Source organism: Typopeltis vanoorti, chromosome 9 (assembly GCF_054136105.1).
Source record: "Typopeltis vanoorti isolate ZY-2024b chromosome 9, IOZ_Tvanoo_1.0, whole genome shotgun sequence".
NCBI lineage: Eukaryota > Metazoa > Arthropoda > Arachnida > Uropygi > Thelyphonidae > Typopeltis > Typopeltis vanoorti.
Genome location: NC_143557.1, coordinates 57734936 through 57753223, shown reverse-complemented (window position 1 = coordinate 57753223; position 18288 = coordinate 57734936). Strand labels below are relative to the sequence as shown.

Genomic DNA, 18288 nt, shown 5'->3' with positions numbered 1-18288 from the left:
ATAATTTCCAAAGTTATAGCAAACCGAATAAAGCCAACACTGTCCGAAGTTATTGGCCAACATCAAACGTACTCTGTCCCAGGAAGATCAATACATGATAACCTCCATTTAATAAGAGATCTCATCCACATTGCAAACAGCCAACATGAAGACCTAGCTCTCGTCAGCCTTGATCAGGAGAAGGCTTTCGACAGGGTAGAGCACGCGTACCTTTATGAAGTTCTAAAGGCATTTGGGTATGGTCCTCTCATCATTGAAACAGTGCAATTGCTTTACAGAGATGCACACTTCTGCTTAAAAATCAACAACAGGCTCACTCGCACTTTATCATACTCTTGAGGGATCAAGCAAGGATGTCCCCTCTCCGGTCAATTATACACACTGGCCATAGAACCCTTCTTAAAAAGAGTACACGACACCATCATCTCCAAACGAACCAGAATAATAGAGCCACATCAAAAAATTACCTTATCAGCATATGCCGATGACGTCACTGTAATAGTACGAAATGAAGAAGAAATGACAGTAACCGAAGAAGCACACAGACTGTATGCACAAGCCTCAGGAGCCAAATTAAATTCTGCCAAAACCACGGGCTTGTGATCAGGCAGATGGAAGTCTAGAAATGACTCTCCGATCGAATGTACCTGGTCAAGCGAAGGACAAAGATACTTAGGTGTACACCTTGGCAACACCAAAATATATAACACACTGAACTGGACACAGCTGCACAATCGTTTTAAACAGGTGCTAGGTAAATGGAACAGCGTTCGTTCCATGTCTTCACTTAGAGGAAAAGTACTAATAGTTAACCAGATGGCCGCGAGTATCTTATGGCATACTCTCAAAGTACTCACACCTCCTGAAGAATTTCTCCACCACATTCAAAAGGAAATCAAACGTTTCCTCTGGAACAAAACTCACTGGACAACATACCCTCAACTCTGCAAGCCACTCAGCAAGGGAGGTCAAGGATTGATTTCCCTTGAAAACAAGATTAGATCTTTCAGGATAATCCTCCTCCTAAAAACACTTCAATGCAATCACACTTATGTGACCACCTTCGATTACATCACGAAATCATCCACCAGAGGACTTACACTTTCCACAATCCTTCGAATGGCCAGTCCTGCACCATTCCTCTTAAACTACCTCATTTTTACAAAGACGCTCTACAGCAATGGAAAAACACAGGACTTCATCACACACTCACAGGATCAACAGAATCAGCTGTACTTACAGAACCACTATTTGCGAACAGAAACTTCACAAGTCTCACAACGGGCCAGCCTTTTCTTTTCCCTACATGGAACTGGGCAGGAATAAGAGTCATAGGAGACCTCCTAACCCACAACCTAAAGTGGAAAGCATTCACAAGCCTACCAATGAAGAACCCAAAAACTGAAAAGCAATATCAACAGCTGCAAGCCTCCATTATAAAAGCCTATCCAGATATTGCTACACCTCAGGAAATCCGTATTCCTCATAGAAACTGCTCGGGGCCAATATTTCATCTTGTACAATCTGAAGCCTCACTTCCAATTCTTCCCTTCAACTACAAGAAAATATACCACATATACCACACAGTTTTCAGTGGGATCTGCCATATAAATCAAAATGTGCCAAACCAGATTCCGATATACAGTGGAGACTATGGCACAACATCTTGCCAACTCCTTCTAAGCTGTACAAATTTCAGCTAAGAGAAACGGATCTGTGTCTATTCTGTGACGTTTCAGGTACCTTGGAACACACATATCTGACCTGTTCAGCAAATAAAATGATAATCACCTATGCCCTGAATACTGCCTCGAGCACCTGTAACTAAGCACACAGCCAAGAAGACTACTGGAATTTAGTCCACACAGAAGAAAACAGACACAGAACATGCAATTTCATCTTCATCTGCGCTAAGGCCGTCATCTACAGCTTCTACCTAAAACAGACAAGAAGTAACCAGCATCCATCCATCACTGAAGCTGCACAAACCCTCATGTATATTCTCCGTCGGAAACTAAAAAGCAGGCTGATATTGGAACTTGAGCACTTCAAAGAAACAAGAACTGTCGCGAAATTCATAGAAGCGTGGAATCCGACTGGTACCCTCTTCTGGATTGACGACGACAATGTGCTTCATCTGAAAGATAACTCAGACTGAAACTGAACTGTAAATTTTTTAATTCATTTGTTGCATTCTGTATTGTACACCCGGAAAAAAAAATGTTTCTTCTCTGAAATATATATATACTTATAAACTTATAATATATAATATGTAAATAGTCCTTGTTACCTATCGTGTAATGTTTATTTTAACAAGTTAAATAAATTAAAAAAAAAATATCTATCTATCTATCTATCTATCTATCTATCTATCTATCTATCTATCTATCTATCTATCTATCTATCATTTTCTTTCCTCTATCCTCTATCCTCTACAGAGTATTTCTTTTCACTAGAAAAACGCCAACAAGAGTGCACCACTATATCTGCTATTAAAACAGATAATGGAAACATCAGTTATCAAACTCATTCCAAAGAAAGGAGACGCGACGAAACTAGGAAACTGGAGACCCATCTCTATCACAAACACCGACTGCAAAATTATATCCAAAGCCATTGCCAACAAACTTAAACCCGCTCTGAGCGAAATAATAAATAGGCATCAGAGCTATTCCATCCCTGGAAGATCTATCCACGAAAACTTACATCTCATAAGGGATCTCATAAGCATAGCGAACAACAACAGTGAAACAATGGGTCTTGTAACACTAGACCAAGAAAAAGCTTTCGACCGCGTTGAACACCTTTACCTCTTCAACTGCTTGAAAGCATTTAGCTTTGGCTCAGGCATCATTCACTCTATTAAAATGTTGTATGCCAAGGCACAGTTTTGCATGAAAATAAACAACAGGCTTACCATAACTGCACCATACAGCAGAGGTATTAAACAAGGCTGTCCACTCTCCGGTCCTCTTTACACAATTGCCATCGAACCCTTTTTGTGTAGACTCAGCATGCTGCTCAAAGCATGCCGCCCTAAACTTCCCTAACAAACCATAAGCCTGACAGCATATGCTGATGATGTTACAATCATAGCCCGCAAAGAAGAGGACTTTCATAACATACAAAAGGCATACCAACAATATCAGGCAGCTTCAGGAGCCAAACTAAACACACATAAAACCATAGGACTATGGTGTGGCAAATGGAAAAACCGAACCGATTCCCCAATGTCTGGTACCTGGTCCACAGAGGGAAACAAATACCTGGGGATTTACCTACGAAACACACCCTCTTATGTGGATAAGAACTGGGAAACACTAAACAAGCATTTCAAGCAAGTTCTAGGAAAGTGGGCAGCAATACGAGCCTCTGCCTCCACAAGAGGGAGAACAATAATCGTTAACCAAATAGCCACCAGTGTCCTTTGGCATACACTAAAGATTCTTACGCCACCAGTGCAATTCATCAAACAAATAAAGTCAACCATATATCGATTCATATGGAATAAAACAAACTGGCTTTCCTACTCTCAGCTATGTACTTCTCTCAAAGATGGAGGACAAAAGTTAGTCTCCATTGACAACAGGATAACAACGTTCCGCGCTCGATTTCTCATAAATGCCCTACAACAGGAAATATCACACAAATGCACCACTGAGTACATTTTCACTTCTGCCACTAGAGGTCTCTCTCTCTCCACCACCTTAAGAATGACAACAGCTCAAGTGCCTGTAAATTTAACAAATTTCTACAAAGATGCCCTTCGACGATGGAAGAAGCTAAACCTCCAGCACACAGTGAAGACAGCATCCCTACCTGAAATCCTCATGGAACCCATCTTTCACAACACGATGGTAAGAAGCCCGATCACTCAGAAAGAATTTTTCTTTCCTCCATGGAGCTGGCGAAACGTGAGGATCTTGGGTGACATTCTTTCTCCAAGCCTCACCTGGCGCTTTCCAAATTCGCTCGAAAACCTAGAATATGGGAATGAGGCTGAGCATAGACACCGTAAAGGGCGCGTTTCAAGCCGCTATGCCTGATAACATAACAGAAGTGGGGCTTTGCCCTCCAAACTCAGAAGTTCTGGCGCCTATCTTTCTAATAAAAACCAATAACTCATGGGAGAAACTTACACCCAGCAACACCAACAAGATCTACAGCACACTAACACAACAGTCGAACCAAAGCACTTTGTTGGAAAATCCTGCATCATCTGATCAAACACTATTTCAATGGGATCTACCATATCGCACAAGAGCCATCAAACCTGACGCAGATATTCAGTGGAGAATGTGGCATAATATATTACCCACTCCTACTATATTACGAAAATTTAACTCAAACGTCTCAGATAACTGCCTCTTCTGCTACCAATTAGGAACGGTCCGGCATATCTACTTGGAATGCCCAGTCAACACTAAATTAATCAGTTTGACTCGGGAAACGGCAGCTCTTACCTGTGGTAATCTTCGTACAGAAGAGGAATATTTCAATCTCCTCCATGTGGAGTCAAATAACCATTCATTCTGCAATTACCTTTTCATCACCGCAAAAGCGGTAATATACAACTTCTACCTCAGACATACAAGACCAGACAGCACAGCAACTTCACAGAGAGAGGCAACTGACCAACTCACTGCAGCCTTCCAACAAAAGGTGAGATGTCGGATCTTACACGAGCATCACCACCATAGGCAAAACAACACCTTAGATCTTTTCCACCAAGAATGGAATCCACGGAATCAACTCCTGGATGAGCAGGGCGACTGCATTATAATCCACTTTCCAGCATAGAAGTGACACCTTTACCCCCCCCCCCAAAAAAAAAAAGAAAGGGGGAAGAAAGAAGGATTGTTGTGCTTAACACTGCGAAAGTTAATCAGCTGGCACTCTCATGCTAATAGATAATATTGTGCAATAGTAACTTCTATGTTCTTCCACATTTATGTTCTTATGTTAAAATAAGATCTTATGTTATCATGTTAAAATAACTCTTAATGGCTTTAATTTATTTAAAAAAAAAAAAAGTAATTAGCCTTATAAGTGACTTCGATGTAACATACCTCAACAAGAGTATGAGCATGTAACCTGTCTGTCTGACTGCAGAGAACCAAAAACCGGTTAATCCTGTAAATAAGATTGTTATGTTTACAATAAAAAAATAAATAAAATATATATATATATCAACGAACTCCACTTAAAATGCTATCTGGACGATTGGGGAAAAATAGAAAAGTGGTTAACTGACGTTGCATGAGCTTATCCTCATCATTGAAAATATTTTGAGGATGAACATTTCGACCTTACCAAAATTCCATCTTATGAGAGAAAAACCTACTTGCGTCAAAGTTTATGTTGATCATAGCCTTAAACGTCACATTATTTATAAAGTAAGGATGTTGTTTATCACATGGCACGCCATTCAAAATCTCCCTCACCAACCTTTTCATAAAATTTGTCAATAACACAAACTAGACTTTCTTCCTTTGCGAGCTGTCTTCCGGCTGCTTGCCTTCTCATAGAATGAAAAACTTCCTTTGCAATGTACGCACCTGAAGGTTTCAGATTTGACTGAATATAGTTTCAAGTCTTTTTATTAAAATATCTCGAAAACAGCAAAGTATAATACCATACTGTAAGCGAAGTTATTATTACGTTTGGTATTCTCAACAAAATAATAATAAAACAACCCTGAATTATGCTGACTCAGTTACGCACGCGCGCACACACACACACACGCGTTTATCCATTTTTGCAACTGTAGATTTTTCTTTGGAAATTAATGAATTTACAACATCTGTTAAATGATTGCAGGCTTTTTTATGTAATTAATTCATTTGTTCTAGTTTAGCAACATTCATTGTATCTTTTAATGAATGTTTAGCAACATTCATTGTATCTTTTAATGTTACCACAGTAACAAATGCAAAGTAAATAAGATCAACGAACTCGTTTTTGCTTTTTTTATTTATCTGCGAAGTCTCTTTCTTGATAAATACTCCGGCTCTTTTGTTTCTGCTTATAACATGAATTTACTCCCATATGTATCAATAAGCAGACCCTCCCGCTATCTACTTGAAGTAAGAAGTTCATAAAAAGAGAACCAAAGAAGATAATCAGATATTTCTAATGAATTTTCATTTAATGAGATGAAAGTCTTGGAAAAAATGAACTCTGTACAATGATAGCAAGATGAACTGTGTATAGGTACTTTCTATCTTTTTTTTTAAAGACATCATCGAATGATAAATTAATGAGACTTTTCTATTTTACGTTTTTTTTTTTTTTTTTCAGTTAAGAAAAAATTATGTCCATTGAAAATCTTTTCAAACTTCAATCGAAATTTTATGTTCTACACAATCACTAAAACTAATGCATATTTCTTTTGTTTTTACAAATTAAATTAAAAAAAAGTTAGCTTTTTTCTTCTCCATCAAAATTATCGATAGCGAATTCTGATAATTATAAAAATCTACGATATGTACACAGTAAACTACTTGATGTGATGATAAAATATCAAGAATGTATTATTATTAAAAAGCGATTTCTGTTTAAAATCTCATTTTGTGTGTAAAATATCAGTTTAGAAATAGAATGTACACAATACTCAACCGTAATAATACAAAACAGATCTTTGAGAATATATATCTCAATAAAAATTGAACAATGATTAGCAAGAAAATCTATTTCAGTCATGAAACCATTTTGGTAAAGGATATTCTTTGAATAACAACATTCACATTGTTTCAACAACTGAAGTACGTCAATAATGAAAACCGCATTGTTAAGATGAAACCCGTGAACTAACATCGTTGAAAATTGTCAGTTGTTGTCTTTTGCTACAGAACTATTCCTGCATGTTATCCAAGAACAACTTTTACGGACTGCACACAGAGAGAATAAATTATTTAACCATAAGTAGTTCACATAGGGGTATTTCGTAATGTAGTTGTACTCTACCCGCTTATAATAACGAGCGACATTGCATTGTGACATAAAAAGGTGCATTTTAATGATTTCCGCTTTTTTTTTTCCATCCTCAAATTAAAATCCTTGAACTTTTCCAGTGCGTGTCGTTATAACGATAGAGTGGAGAATGTCTTTTATACATTTGTTCAATAAGACCAAAGATAAATAAGTAGATGGCATTTACTGCTACTAAGCACACAGAAGAATCGATTGTCATTTTCATGTATAAAATATCTTAGTATGATTTAAAGTTTTAAAACTTACATTAGTTTTAAAGGGAAAATTTTATTACTCTTCTTTAAGTCCATATGGGATAGCGTTGCTTGCTTGTGCATGTAATTACTGAAATCTCACTCTCCCCTCTGTGCCTTAATCCTTATCTATCTATCTACTATCGTTCTTTCATCAAATGCAGTTTTCCCCAGCTAAGTATCAAACAAATAATAAATTCGAGAAAGATATGGATCTAGAGAGATACGTAATGCATGACGTCTCGATGACGTCATCCCACCACTTCACATTAACCAATATGAGTAATTTATTGATATCACGTAACCGATGTCTTATTTTTCTTTTTTCGCTTAATTTTTATCTTCAATACATCGTTTTTGTTTGCATTTCTGATAGATTGAGGGATGTGCTTTGATACTTTAAACACGTGTGGTCATAAGCCATCTAATTGAATGTTGTGAAGATTTTTAACCTGGATAATTACAAAAAGAATATAACCGTCTTGTTTTTCTTTGCTTCTAATCTTATTTAATTCTTGACGCAGCTCTGAAAACCTCTAAATAAGGTTTAAGTACGTCAAGGAAACAAAAAAATCTACATTTGTTTCAGTACGTGTTATTTTAAGTATGAATCCCGTGTGACATGTAAGAAATGAGGTATTCTGTATGCAAGACAAGGATTTGATATAAATCCACATGCCGGAAAAAAGGTATTTTGCAACGAGACCGCATCTCTGAGATATTATGACTTCCTATATTACGCAAGGAAGAAAGGGCAGTCGGATTTGCATAGTACTGCTTAAACAAGAATGTAAAACACGTGATTTGCTTAATATCTTTCTCCTGCTAGTCACAATAGGTTTGATAAATTACGCATAGCATGTAGGAGCGTGAATACATTTTTATTTGAGATTAAGTTCAGATTTTACGTGCTTAGAGTGTGAACAGATAAAAATGCGCATTTGAAAAAAATGAGCTTCTAAATTTGTATACACAAAAGACTTCTCTGAAATGCAGCTGGATCATGAAAGAGTTCCTTCTATTGTCAGCCTTTTTTAGAAATCAGTTACATCCAAATATTTAAGAATTAATCCAATACTGGCCACATCCATTAATGTCTCCTCCGTTATCATGAGAATCATGGGTACAAAGATAGATTATTATTATTATTATTATTATTATTTTGGCTAGATGGGTGAAAGCAAGAATGCTTTTCATATTCCCCGTTATCTGTAAAGAAAATGTATGGGTAGGATAATATAGGGCTATAAGCTCTGATCATGGCAGGAGGGCAACAGCAATAGCCGAGCCTCAGTTGAAACTTCATTGTCTGCAGAACTGCGATCCATTACCCTCCCTGGATACCCATTTTAGTCGCGTCGTACGACATGCATGGGCTACAGTGGGCTGTTCTTATCCAGGCCACCACAAGGAATAGACGGATTATTGTAAATTGATTAAATTTAAATATAAATGTTATTGTAACATTTTGATATATCTAGAAAATTGAAAATAATCTATTATTATCAACAGTTAAAAAATTAATTTTCTTCCAAAATAATATATTTAATACTTGACAAATTGTATAGATGTTAAGTTTTTAAAATATTATTTTCACAGAGATTATTTTGATATGTATTACTTCCGTCATACTACTAAGCATCCATATATGGCTGTGGCTGTAAACTATGTTATGTTAACATTACTTCACAGCAATGGGACAGGAACAGACTCCAATTAAATAATAACGCTGATATAACCTATTGCCACTTCAGAAAAAAGGCAGGAGATAGAAAGTTACACAAAAATTACTTGGATTCTAGCTGAAGATTTTAGAAGTGAAAAAAAAAAAAAATTCTAATTCTGGTTCTTTTTCTAGTGAGATGTTATTCAAAACAGGATGAAGACGTGATGCCTCGCTAAAGCGGTTCGGGAGAAGTTAAGAAGCTTGACTTCTTTTCGGGAAAAGAAAAACTTACTTAAAGAAGCAAGTTTTAGATCAAACATGACGTCACTGGAGCAATCAGCCAATAGGAAGAAAGAATCATTTTAATGGTCAAAAAGAATGTTGGTTTGACAATGTAATCCAATGATTTCCGAACACACCCCAGTTATGAGATAACAAAACTGGAACGAGAATTTAAATAAAACTTTTTCCTCTATTAGGACTAGCGAAAATAAGAATAAAATACGATACACGTCACAACTTGAGTAATATTTGAAAGAAAAAAACTCATCTATGGACGTAACTGGTTAAAATATGGATCTATTTTGTGAAAATGTGAAGTTAAGTGTCACGTTCACTGTCCCTTAGCGATTTCCAATGGTACAATCCACAGTACGCATTCATATCAAAAACGAAGCCGAGTTCCACGAAAACCTCAGTGATTATGCGAGATTTGTATGCACGGTGAAGGAAAAGAATATTTTGTTGTAGTGTTGGTTGATCAGCAGAGACCGAAACAGCGCCTGAGTGCAGAATAACAAATAGTATTCTTATCTGGACACAGAATGTAATTAAAGTTTCACATCAATCACTGTCATGTCTCTAAGTTTTCTCTACATTCGTTTAAAGCTCATTTTAATTTAGAAATATTTCTAAATGTTAAAAAGCGTTGAGTTAGCTGCACTATTATTAAAGAAACAGAACTTCGTTGTATTGTTTAGTATTGTTGAAGAGCATTGTTGAATTAGTTGTATTTATAAGGTTTAAACTATGCTGAATTAGTTGTATTATTTAGCTGTAACAATCAGTGCTAAATTAGTTTTTTTTATTCTTATTATCGATCACATGAATTGCATTGTTTATTATTAAATAGTGCAGACTTACACTATTTATTATAGTAGTTAAACAATACCGTAAATTGTTATTTATACTTTTGATATCGGATCACTATTAGTTCCTCTTTCATTCTTTCCAATATTTTTTATTCTCTCTTTCTTCTCCATCCCTCGTGTTTTCTCTCGGCCATATTATGCATTCCTTGTTGGTTTTGATTTATTGCGTGTGTCTATATTTGTCTCGTGTTTCATATCGAAAAACTTCCATTGTCATACACCATGTTTTGCCATGCTAAACACCCAACAAAAGGAATCAATCACGTGCTTTGAAGCATGGAAATAATGCAACAATAAATAGTAACAGATGAGCACTCGCATAGCAAAATATTTCTAGTAAAATATAAAACCAACCAAATGCACCAACTGACAGAAATTGTTTTGACAATAGTCGGTCCAATGCGTCGTTTTGTTGGATATTGTCTTCAGAAACGACTCGTGATCAATGCAAAATAGCGCCACCTAAGAAAATATTTAAATAAAACATAGCATGCATTTAGAAAATAGATTTGTGCCCATGCATCAAAATCATATTTCTTTTCAACAATCGAGAAAGCGAGTTCGTTTTTGCAATTGTTACCTTAGTTCGTTTGGCTTTCTCCAATCCCAACACTGAAAATGCACTTAATATTCCACACGTTGCTAGGTGAAGTATTACATCATTCTACAAATGGAATATCCTGTAATAAATATTTCTGAATGTGCTTTTAGGATGAGTTTTAGGTGAAGGTGGGAATCGAAAGAAGAGAGAAATAAGGTACTTGGCACAAAATTAACAGGCTATGTGTGTATTCGTTTTCCTTTTATATGCACCATGAAATGGCCTACGGAAGACTTTTCTTGTTCATTTTATCGTTACTCTATCAAATTTCACTACTTTCCTAGCCTCTATACTGGAAATGCTATTACAAATAATGCTTTACTTAAAGAGTGCGAAGAAGCGGGATGTGTTTATGACTACAAAACGAAAATCGTATAATCCACCCTGAGAGAACATAAAACGAGTAATAAAGTTATGGACGTGACTCCGAATTACGTTTAATTTCAATCCACACAGAAATTGACGCATTTTTTTTACTATTAATTACAACATCCCCGGACTCAAGAATAACTGAAGGAATGGGATTTTTAAGTGTTATACCGGTATTTCTACAAACTTGTATGTTCACCGGTTTGTCTACTTTGCTTGAAAAACAAAAATCTGAAATTCCAGGAGGGAAAAAAAACCGCCACCTCCGTACGAGACCGGTTATCCTACCTTCAGCTGAAAAGTTCAGTTAAATAAAGGCTCTTATCTGTTATGTATTTGCAAAAAATAGCTGAATATTTCTTATCGTGCAGTTTCTTAACCCCAAGAAACTTTAAAGTTTCTTGGGGTTTCATATTAATGGTGATTTCTTTGAAGTTTCTAAGAAGCTACAAAAACCAAACAGCCGCAGATATGTTCAAGCAGGTTCGAATTTATTAAAAACAACTGCTTTAGACAATCAAAGCTTATGTGATACTGCTGGAAAATAGTTGCAAAGATTATCTGCTGCATGAAATGTCATCGGTGAAAGAGCGAATCATGTTCTTACTGTCATTGTTGCGATAACATGCGTTACCATAACAACATAGAAGAACGTGCTATCACCATCATTGTTGTTCTAATAGCTCCAAAATGGGTGTAATTCACAGTTACGTTATTGAGAAGCTTGCGCAACAAGTAAATTGAAGCAGGTTCGAATAATTTAAAAACAACTTATTCGGACAGAATCAGATAAGCAAAACGTATGTGATACTGCTCGAAAATAGTTGCAAAGATATTATCTGCTGTATGAAATTTCATTGGTGAAAGAACGAATCATGTTCTTATTGTGATTGTTGCAATAACATACATTACCATAACAACATAGAAGAGCGTGCTATCACCATCATTGTTGCTCTGATAGCTTCAAAATGGGTGTAATTCACAGTAACGCTATTGAGAAGCTTACACAACAACCGGAAGAGTTCTAAGTAAATTGATGATAAAAAAACCGAATTTCGCAATACGCATGAGTACAGCGATTTTACTTATAATAGTATATCATTTGGTAATATCTCCCAACATTATTACATGTATTTTGAAATTTATGAGACAAAAAAGTAATTGATGATATCCAATATACTGCAACGTTCTATTAAGAAAATTGACCGGTAAGGAGATCCACAGAGCAATCTTTCAATCTCTAACTACCTGATACAAATCGCCCTTACGATGGGCTTCTCCACGCCATATGAACATCTTTTTTTCTTTCCGTACTAAGACACTGGGATTCTTTCTCAACGATCTAAAAAAGTACTGCAACGAAGTAACATTTCATTTAAGTAATCCTTTAAAATAAAAGAAAATAATTGTGTGTCTTTATCATTTGTCTTTAGGTATTCAAGAAGGCGGAAACACAGTAAGGAACTGATTGAACCGAGAATGCTAACATCTGATTTAATACGCGAAGTAGGGATTATTACCCACAGTATTATTCAAAAGGATAACGACATTTGTGTCTTTAATTGATTACACTTTTATAAAACAAATAACAATGATGAAGTCTCAGCAATATATCTTCGGCAACATACATTCTTATTTCTATCATAATGATTACATCTAACGATGAGGATGGAAATTGTTTATTTTATTAATAGTTCTGTTTGAAAATATAGCGTGTCTCGGAACTGTTTACCCTTGTAAGAAAACGGTGTGTGCTTTTTCAGTCTAAGCCAACATCTAAGAATAACTGTTAATGTTTTCCTATCTTAAGAGACGAAACTCTTAACGGATTTTATTTACTGAGAGGGTCCATTTAAATGTTAATATGTGGGTGACAAATCTCTTTGGATAATCTCAAGTAAAGTTGAATTAGAACTGAAAATAATTTATCACTGAAAGACAGAGAGAAATAACAACCAGGAATATGGGAGTAGAAAGGCAGTGATAAAAATAGTATTAATAAACTCTAGTTGATGCGTAAAACGTACGGTGGGATTTAACATACAACAGAATGATTTTGAACTATTTGTTACACTCGCAGCATTCACACACAGCAATTAAACTTATAGCCATAGTTGGCCTATGCAGCGTATACATAATTTTGCTTCCTCTAATTTTTCAAATAAATTAAACAAAAACTTGTAAAAGACTCGACCATTTTTTGTCCAGATTGTAGAATTGCAATCAAATCCGTCTAGCCAGAGTTTCTTTTGTACAGACGGACAAACCCAATCTAATAGGTGTAGATGTAAAATGCATCGTCTCATGTAGGTATGCAAGTAATTTTTTTCTTTCATCTTTCATCAAGAAGAAATCACAATGAATCAAATAATCGAAAAACAATTATGGGGAAGGGGATGTGCCCAGTATATCCACAATACTGGCAAATCTTGATTTGATCACTCCTTATGATAACGTATTAAGTTCTTTTTAAGTGTCGCAGTTTAATAGACAATTTCGAAAAAAAAAATGTACACCAGAATATCGGAGACAAATTCTTTGCAAGAGGCTCAGTCCGTCCACTGGAAGATCATTTGACATTTGCATAGAAACACGTCTCAGGTAAAACAGAGAATATTTGAAAAGAGGCTACTTACGTAAGATATCATGGGCAGGTTGAAACTAGCTGCCATACGAGCTTCGTGAACGCAAGTCTCCTGCGGTCCGATGTACACCGACACATTCTTGGTCCAAAGCACCGCCGTCTGGAGGATGCTCTCCGTTTCTTCGCCGTATGTCTCCGTCACCGCGAAAGTCAACGTGTGATTGTCCCGCAACGGACGCTGGTTATTGATTTCGTCCACGGCCACGCTGATAGCACCGGAGATGGTCAGTCCCGGTCTGGGATAGCTCTTGTCGCCGGGCCTCCTCTCCGATCCCGTCATGTATCCCATGGTGAAGGTTCTTCCGATGAGCACGGGGGCCTTCGCCAAAAGGAGGAATCCCAAGCACCAGTAAAGCATCCCTCCGCCGGTCATGGTGCGGGAGAGGTCACGTGCTAATGCCATCGCGAGTCTGTCTCTCTTTTCGCTTACGTAGGCAGGAGAATCGCTTCGAAGTTTTCGTCCTGCATCGCAATCTTTGCTGTCATATCCTTAAACTCGCGGGTCCGAAAACGTTATCGCCACGCACGCGCGCTACGAGCGTCCATTCATGTACGACGAATAACAAGGATGACCCAAACTAGATGATTTACACGAAACAGTCATCGAGTTTATTTCGCTAATGAACCACAGACGCTGAAGGAGTTATGAACTCACTCCGTTTCGTGGAAGACCCCTTGCGTTGACCCCTTATGCAACAACACGAAAACTAGAGTAATACATGAGCAAAAAGTAAACACAACTTCGTCGCGCGGCTCGAATAAATGAGAAAAGGCAAATTCAGGGATTGAGTTGAGGATACTAGAGGGGCTTACGGGAGTAGGGAAAACGGACACCCACACAGGACTAAAAGCAATTCGTAGCACAATGCTCGCGTAGTATAACTTGACGTTGCTGTTCCGCCAGTCGCGTGGCGTGACTAACATGCCGGTGAAGTCTGCACGCGCGTGTAGCGGTCTTTTATCGGTTGGAGATCCCGCAGCGCCCCTCTCACTCTCAAACACACACTCTCCACTGCGTTGTGTCTGTCTGCATGCACTTATGCGCACTTTCACTACACAGACACGCATGCAACACAAATACAAACGTGTTTATGGCATTCATTCACAAGGTACGCACACAAACAAATAATGTGGAAACGAAAACGATACATTAAACTACTAATTGGTGGTAGGACTATAATTTCTCAATTTAGGGAGATGTCATTTAATAGGGAGGAGCCTATGAAAGATTTTATTCGATGAATTAGGATATTTCAGAGATCTTTCTTTATGCAACTCAACCGAATGGGACTTCTTGAGTTAAATTGAATACGTGTGTATGAAACACACACACACACACACACACACACACACACACACACACACACACACACACACACACACACACACACACACACACACACACACACACACACACACACACACACACACACACACACGCACGCACACGGCGTAACGTTGAGTTAGTGATGCCAAAGAAGTAAACAATCTGACAGCTTTCCTGCAAATCTCCGCAGTCTTGAGTGATGGCCCAGTTTACCTTGCATGCATGCAAACCGTTACTAAGTTCTGAATACCCACTGTTGTTAAGTGTCGGGCGTTCGCACGTGCTTCAAATGTTTTTTTTTTTGTGTGTGTGTGGTTCGTGCGAAGGCAAAGTTATTATGCAAACACAAGGTGGCTCTGGAAAAATAAACCCGAATAGAGTAAACGAAGAATAGAGGTTGGTGTGAGTGTGGATGTGTGGGTGTGTGCATGTCGCTTTAAGGAACTTAACTTTCTTGATGCGTGAAATATAAGTTTCGTATCAGGCTAGAGTTTGGGTGTTTTAAACCACCGCTTCTGCTTGGAGTTTTTCGTTTGATTTAAGTAAGTAGTCTTAGCTTTGTAGTACAGTATCCGTGTACATAACATAAGACATCATGTTGTATATGTGCACTCACGTAATCAGAGAGAGAGAGAGAGAGAGAGAGAGAGAGAGAGAGAGAGAGAGAGAGAGAGAGAAAGAACAGTAAATTGATTTAAGCACCCTGGAACAAATAGATAACAAATATCAGTGCTGCAAATTCATATTAAGCGAGCAGTTACGCCTTTAAAAAGTGTTGCGCTGGTTTTAGCCACGGACATGGCATTTATGATTGCCGAAAAAAATGGATACTTGCAATGTTTCGAAATATACATACACACTATAAGTACAGTGTATACGTGTTTTGGATAAAATATGAAAATTATGGTAAAAATTATGAAAATATTATGGTGAAAATTATGAAAAAATATTGTTTATTATCGATAAAATTATACAGTTTAGTATAATTCAAAATTACTTAAAAATAAAATCCATTATCATCACCCCAATAATGTTCCAAAATAAAAACTATAACAAATGTTGTCTTTAATTGTAATGTCCAAATATTTAAAGAGACGGAGTAAACACGATAAGCACTACGAACACTCTACTAGTGTTCGTAGTGTTTATCGAGTGTTTATATGACACTGTGTTTACCACATGTCATATTGCTACGCACGCAAGCATATGCAATATGACACTGTGGTAAACACAGTGCTGCTAGCGTCCTTCGTCCTCCTAAGTGCTACAAGATGGATTTTTATTATTTTTTATACAAAATAAGAGAATTGTATAGGATTGTTGATGATAAAATTAAATATTACAAGCAAATATAAATAAATTAATAAATTTATATATCGAAAAAAATTGGGGGTGCTGTAGTGCCTATGCACGAGCCACCCCTGCTTGAAAACTAAAACTTCATCTTTTACACTGACTCATGACACTGCGAATGATGAAATGCGTGTTTCTTTTAGGAAAACAGAGCACCATGTTTTAGTTTCCCAGTTCAGGAAGTAGTGAATATAAAATTTCCATTTCAGTAGATCCTCAGCAACATCTTCTCGCGCTGGTTTTATCTCCATTGGACGCTTTCTATTGGGTTCATATGAAAAATGTTTTCACACAAAGAAATCCGTGGCTTAGAAAAACTGACAGAAAGGAAGGTGGTCTAACGACAGTGATTGAGGATATGAAGAGTCGGATGGCGCGTGTAATGAGAGAAAGAAAATCAGATGTATGTGTTCATAGCCGCTTAGGGTAAGCCATTTAGGATCATGTTTTTCTGTTGGATGATCTTATGCGTTAAATACTAAACCTATAATGATATATCAACTCCTCCGTTGCTAGGGATCTCTGCCATCTCTACTATCGATGCATTTATGGGGAAATCATTCATCATTTGGCTGTGAGTGACAGGAAGACCCAGACAATAATCTATCACCAACTAAAGTATTCCAAATTAATACCGCTATGTATGAATGCGGATAAAATATATTCCACCAGAATATGGAAATTTTTTATTTGATTTTTAATGGCAATTAGTTTGAGATTCAATTCTTTTAAATTAGTTTTCGTTTTCTTGAAACGAATTCAAAACGTTTTGAAGAAACCTTTTAAATCAGTACTCAATTTCCATTGAAATACCACGCGAATAATGCCAATACATCCTGGAGCAGACCCAATTAATTAGCATTTGTAAAGTGTGTGTGTAACAATAGACTTATTACTGGCAATGTGCCCATCAGTATCAATAAACCCACCTGATTTCTGTGATATTAATACACTCTCCTGAGTACAGTTTAGTTTTAACTCTTATGAATCAACAAGTACACATGCTTAACTTGTTGATTCATTCCAGGAGCTATTAAGATTCGTTTGGTGAGTCAGCACACCAGTTATTTTAGAACTTTCACTAAATGGGGTTTCTTCAAATGAGATATTTGTCGAGTCTTATTGTTTTTGGGATCACTTGTAGGAGTCCAAAGGATGTTTAGAAAAGGTAGACGCGAGTTCGCGAGTTCGATGAAATTGAATAATAGTAAGAAAGTTTTAGATAGATCATCTAATGTATTTTGATTGGGATTACAAAATCTATTGGAAGAATGCTTTGTAAGGTATTATTAGCTAACGCTTCACACAGCAAACCAGTCCATCTTAATACTCATTCAATATCTTCAGTTGTTGACCTAATTGGAACACGTGTTGAATGTAGATTAAAGGGATTTACAGAATCTGATAGCCTGGGGGGTAACTATGCAGTGTATATACGCACAGTGGAATGCTAAGATTGCTTTGGATTTCGAGTGATTTGTTAATTAAGATCTGATTGAAAACCTAAGAGGTTGACTGATATTCAAGGTGTTCTATATATTTTCTACATGCTTACAACACCTGCATAATATCCCCAGTGGAATGTACAAGACACAGGTAAAAAGCATTACACGGAAATATTCTCTGTTGTTTTAAAGTTAAGTGGGTGTGTTCTGAGGATGGTTTGTCGGTTTTAGAAGAAACGAAAAGGAACAGAATTCTTCAATAAAGGGACACCGTCTAATACATAATATTATCACGTGTTAGTAATCAAATGTTAAACTGAAAAACAGACTTAAGTGACACACATTTTCATTAGCCCAATAGGCACTTCAATATTTTAACGTATCCATTCCAATAAAAAAAAATATATTTATGAGCCGACAAGTAAACCACATGCTTCGTAGAACTCCATATGTTCCTGCCTTCAGAAATACCCAACGTGATCGACACCCTTGTCTTTATCGATCTT

General features: G+C 36.8%; 1 protein-coding gene across 1 annotated transcript in view; it reads right to left on the bottom strand.

Moving 5' to 3' along the window:
• LOC150103068 (guanylate cyclase 32E-like) overlaps positions 1–14060 on the bottom strand; it is a 188015-nt gene extending 173955 nt beyond the window's left edge. Inside the window, exon 1 of the mRNA XM_090398083.1 lies at positions 13650–14060. Coding sequence (XP_090254209.1) covers positions 13650–14060 — 411 coding nt within the window. The remainder of the gene's footprint in view (positions 1–13649) is intronic.
• Positions 14061–18288: the final 4228 nt, after the last annotated feature.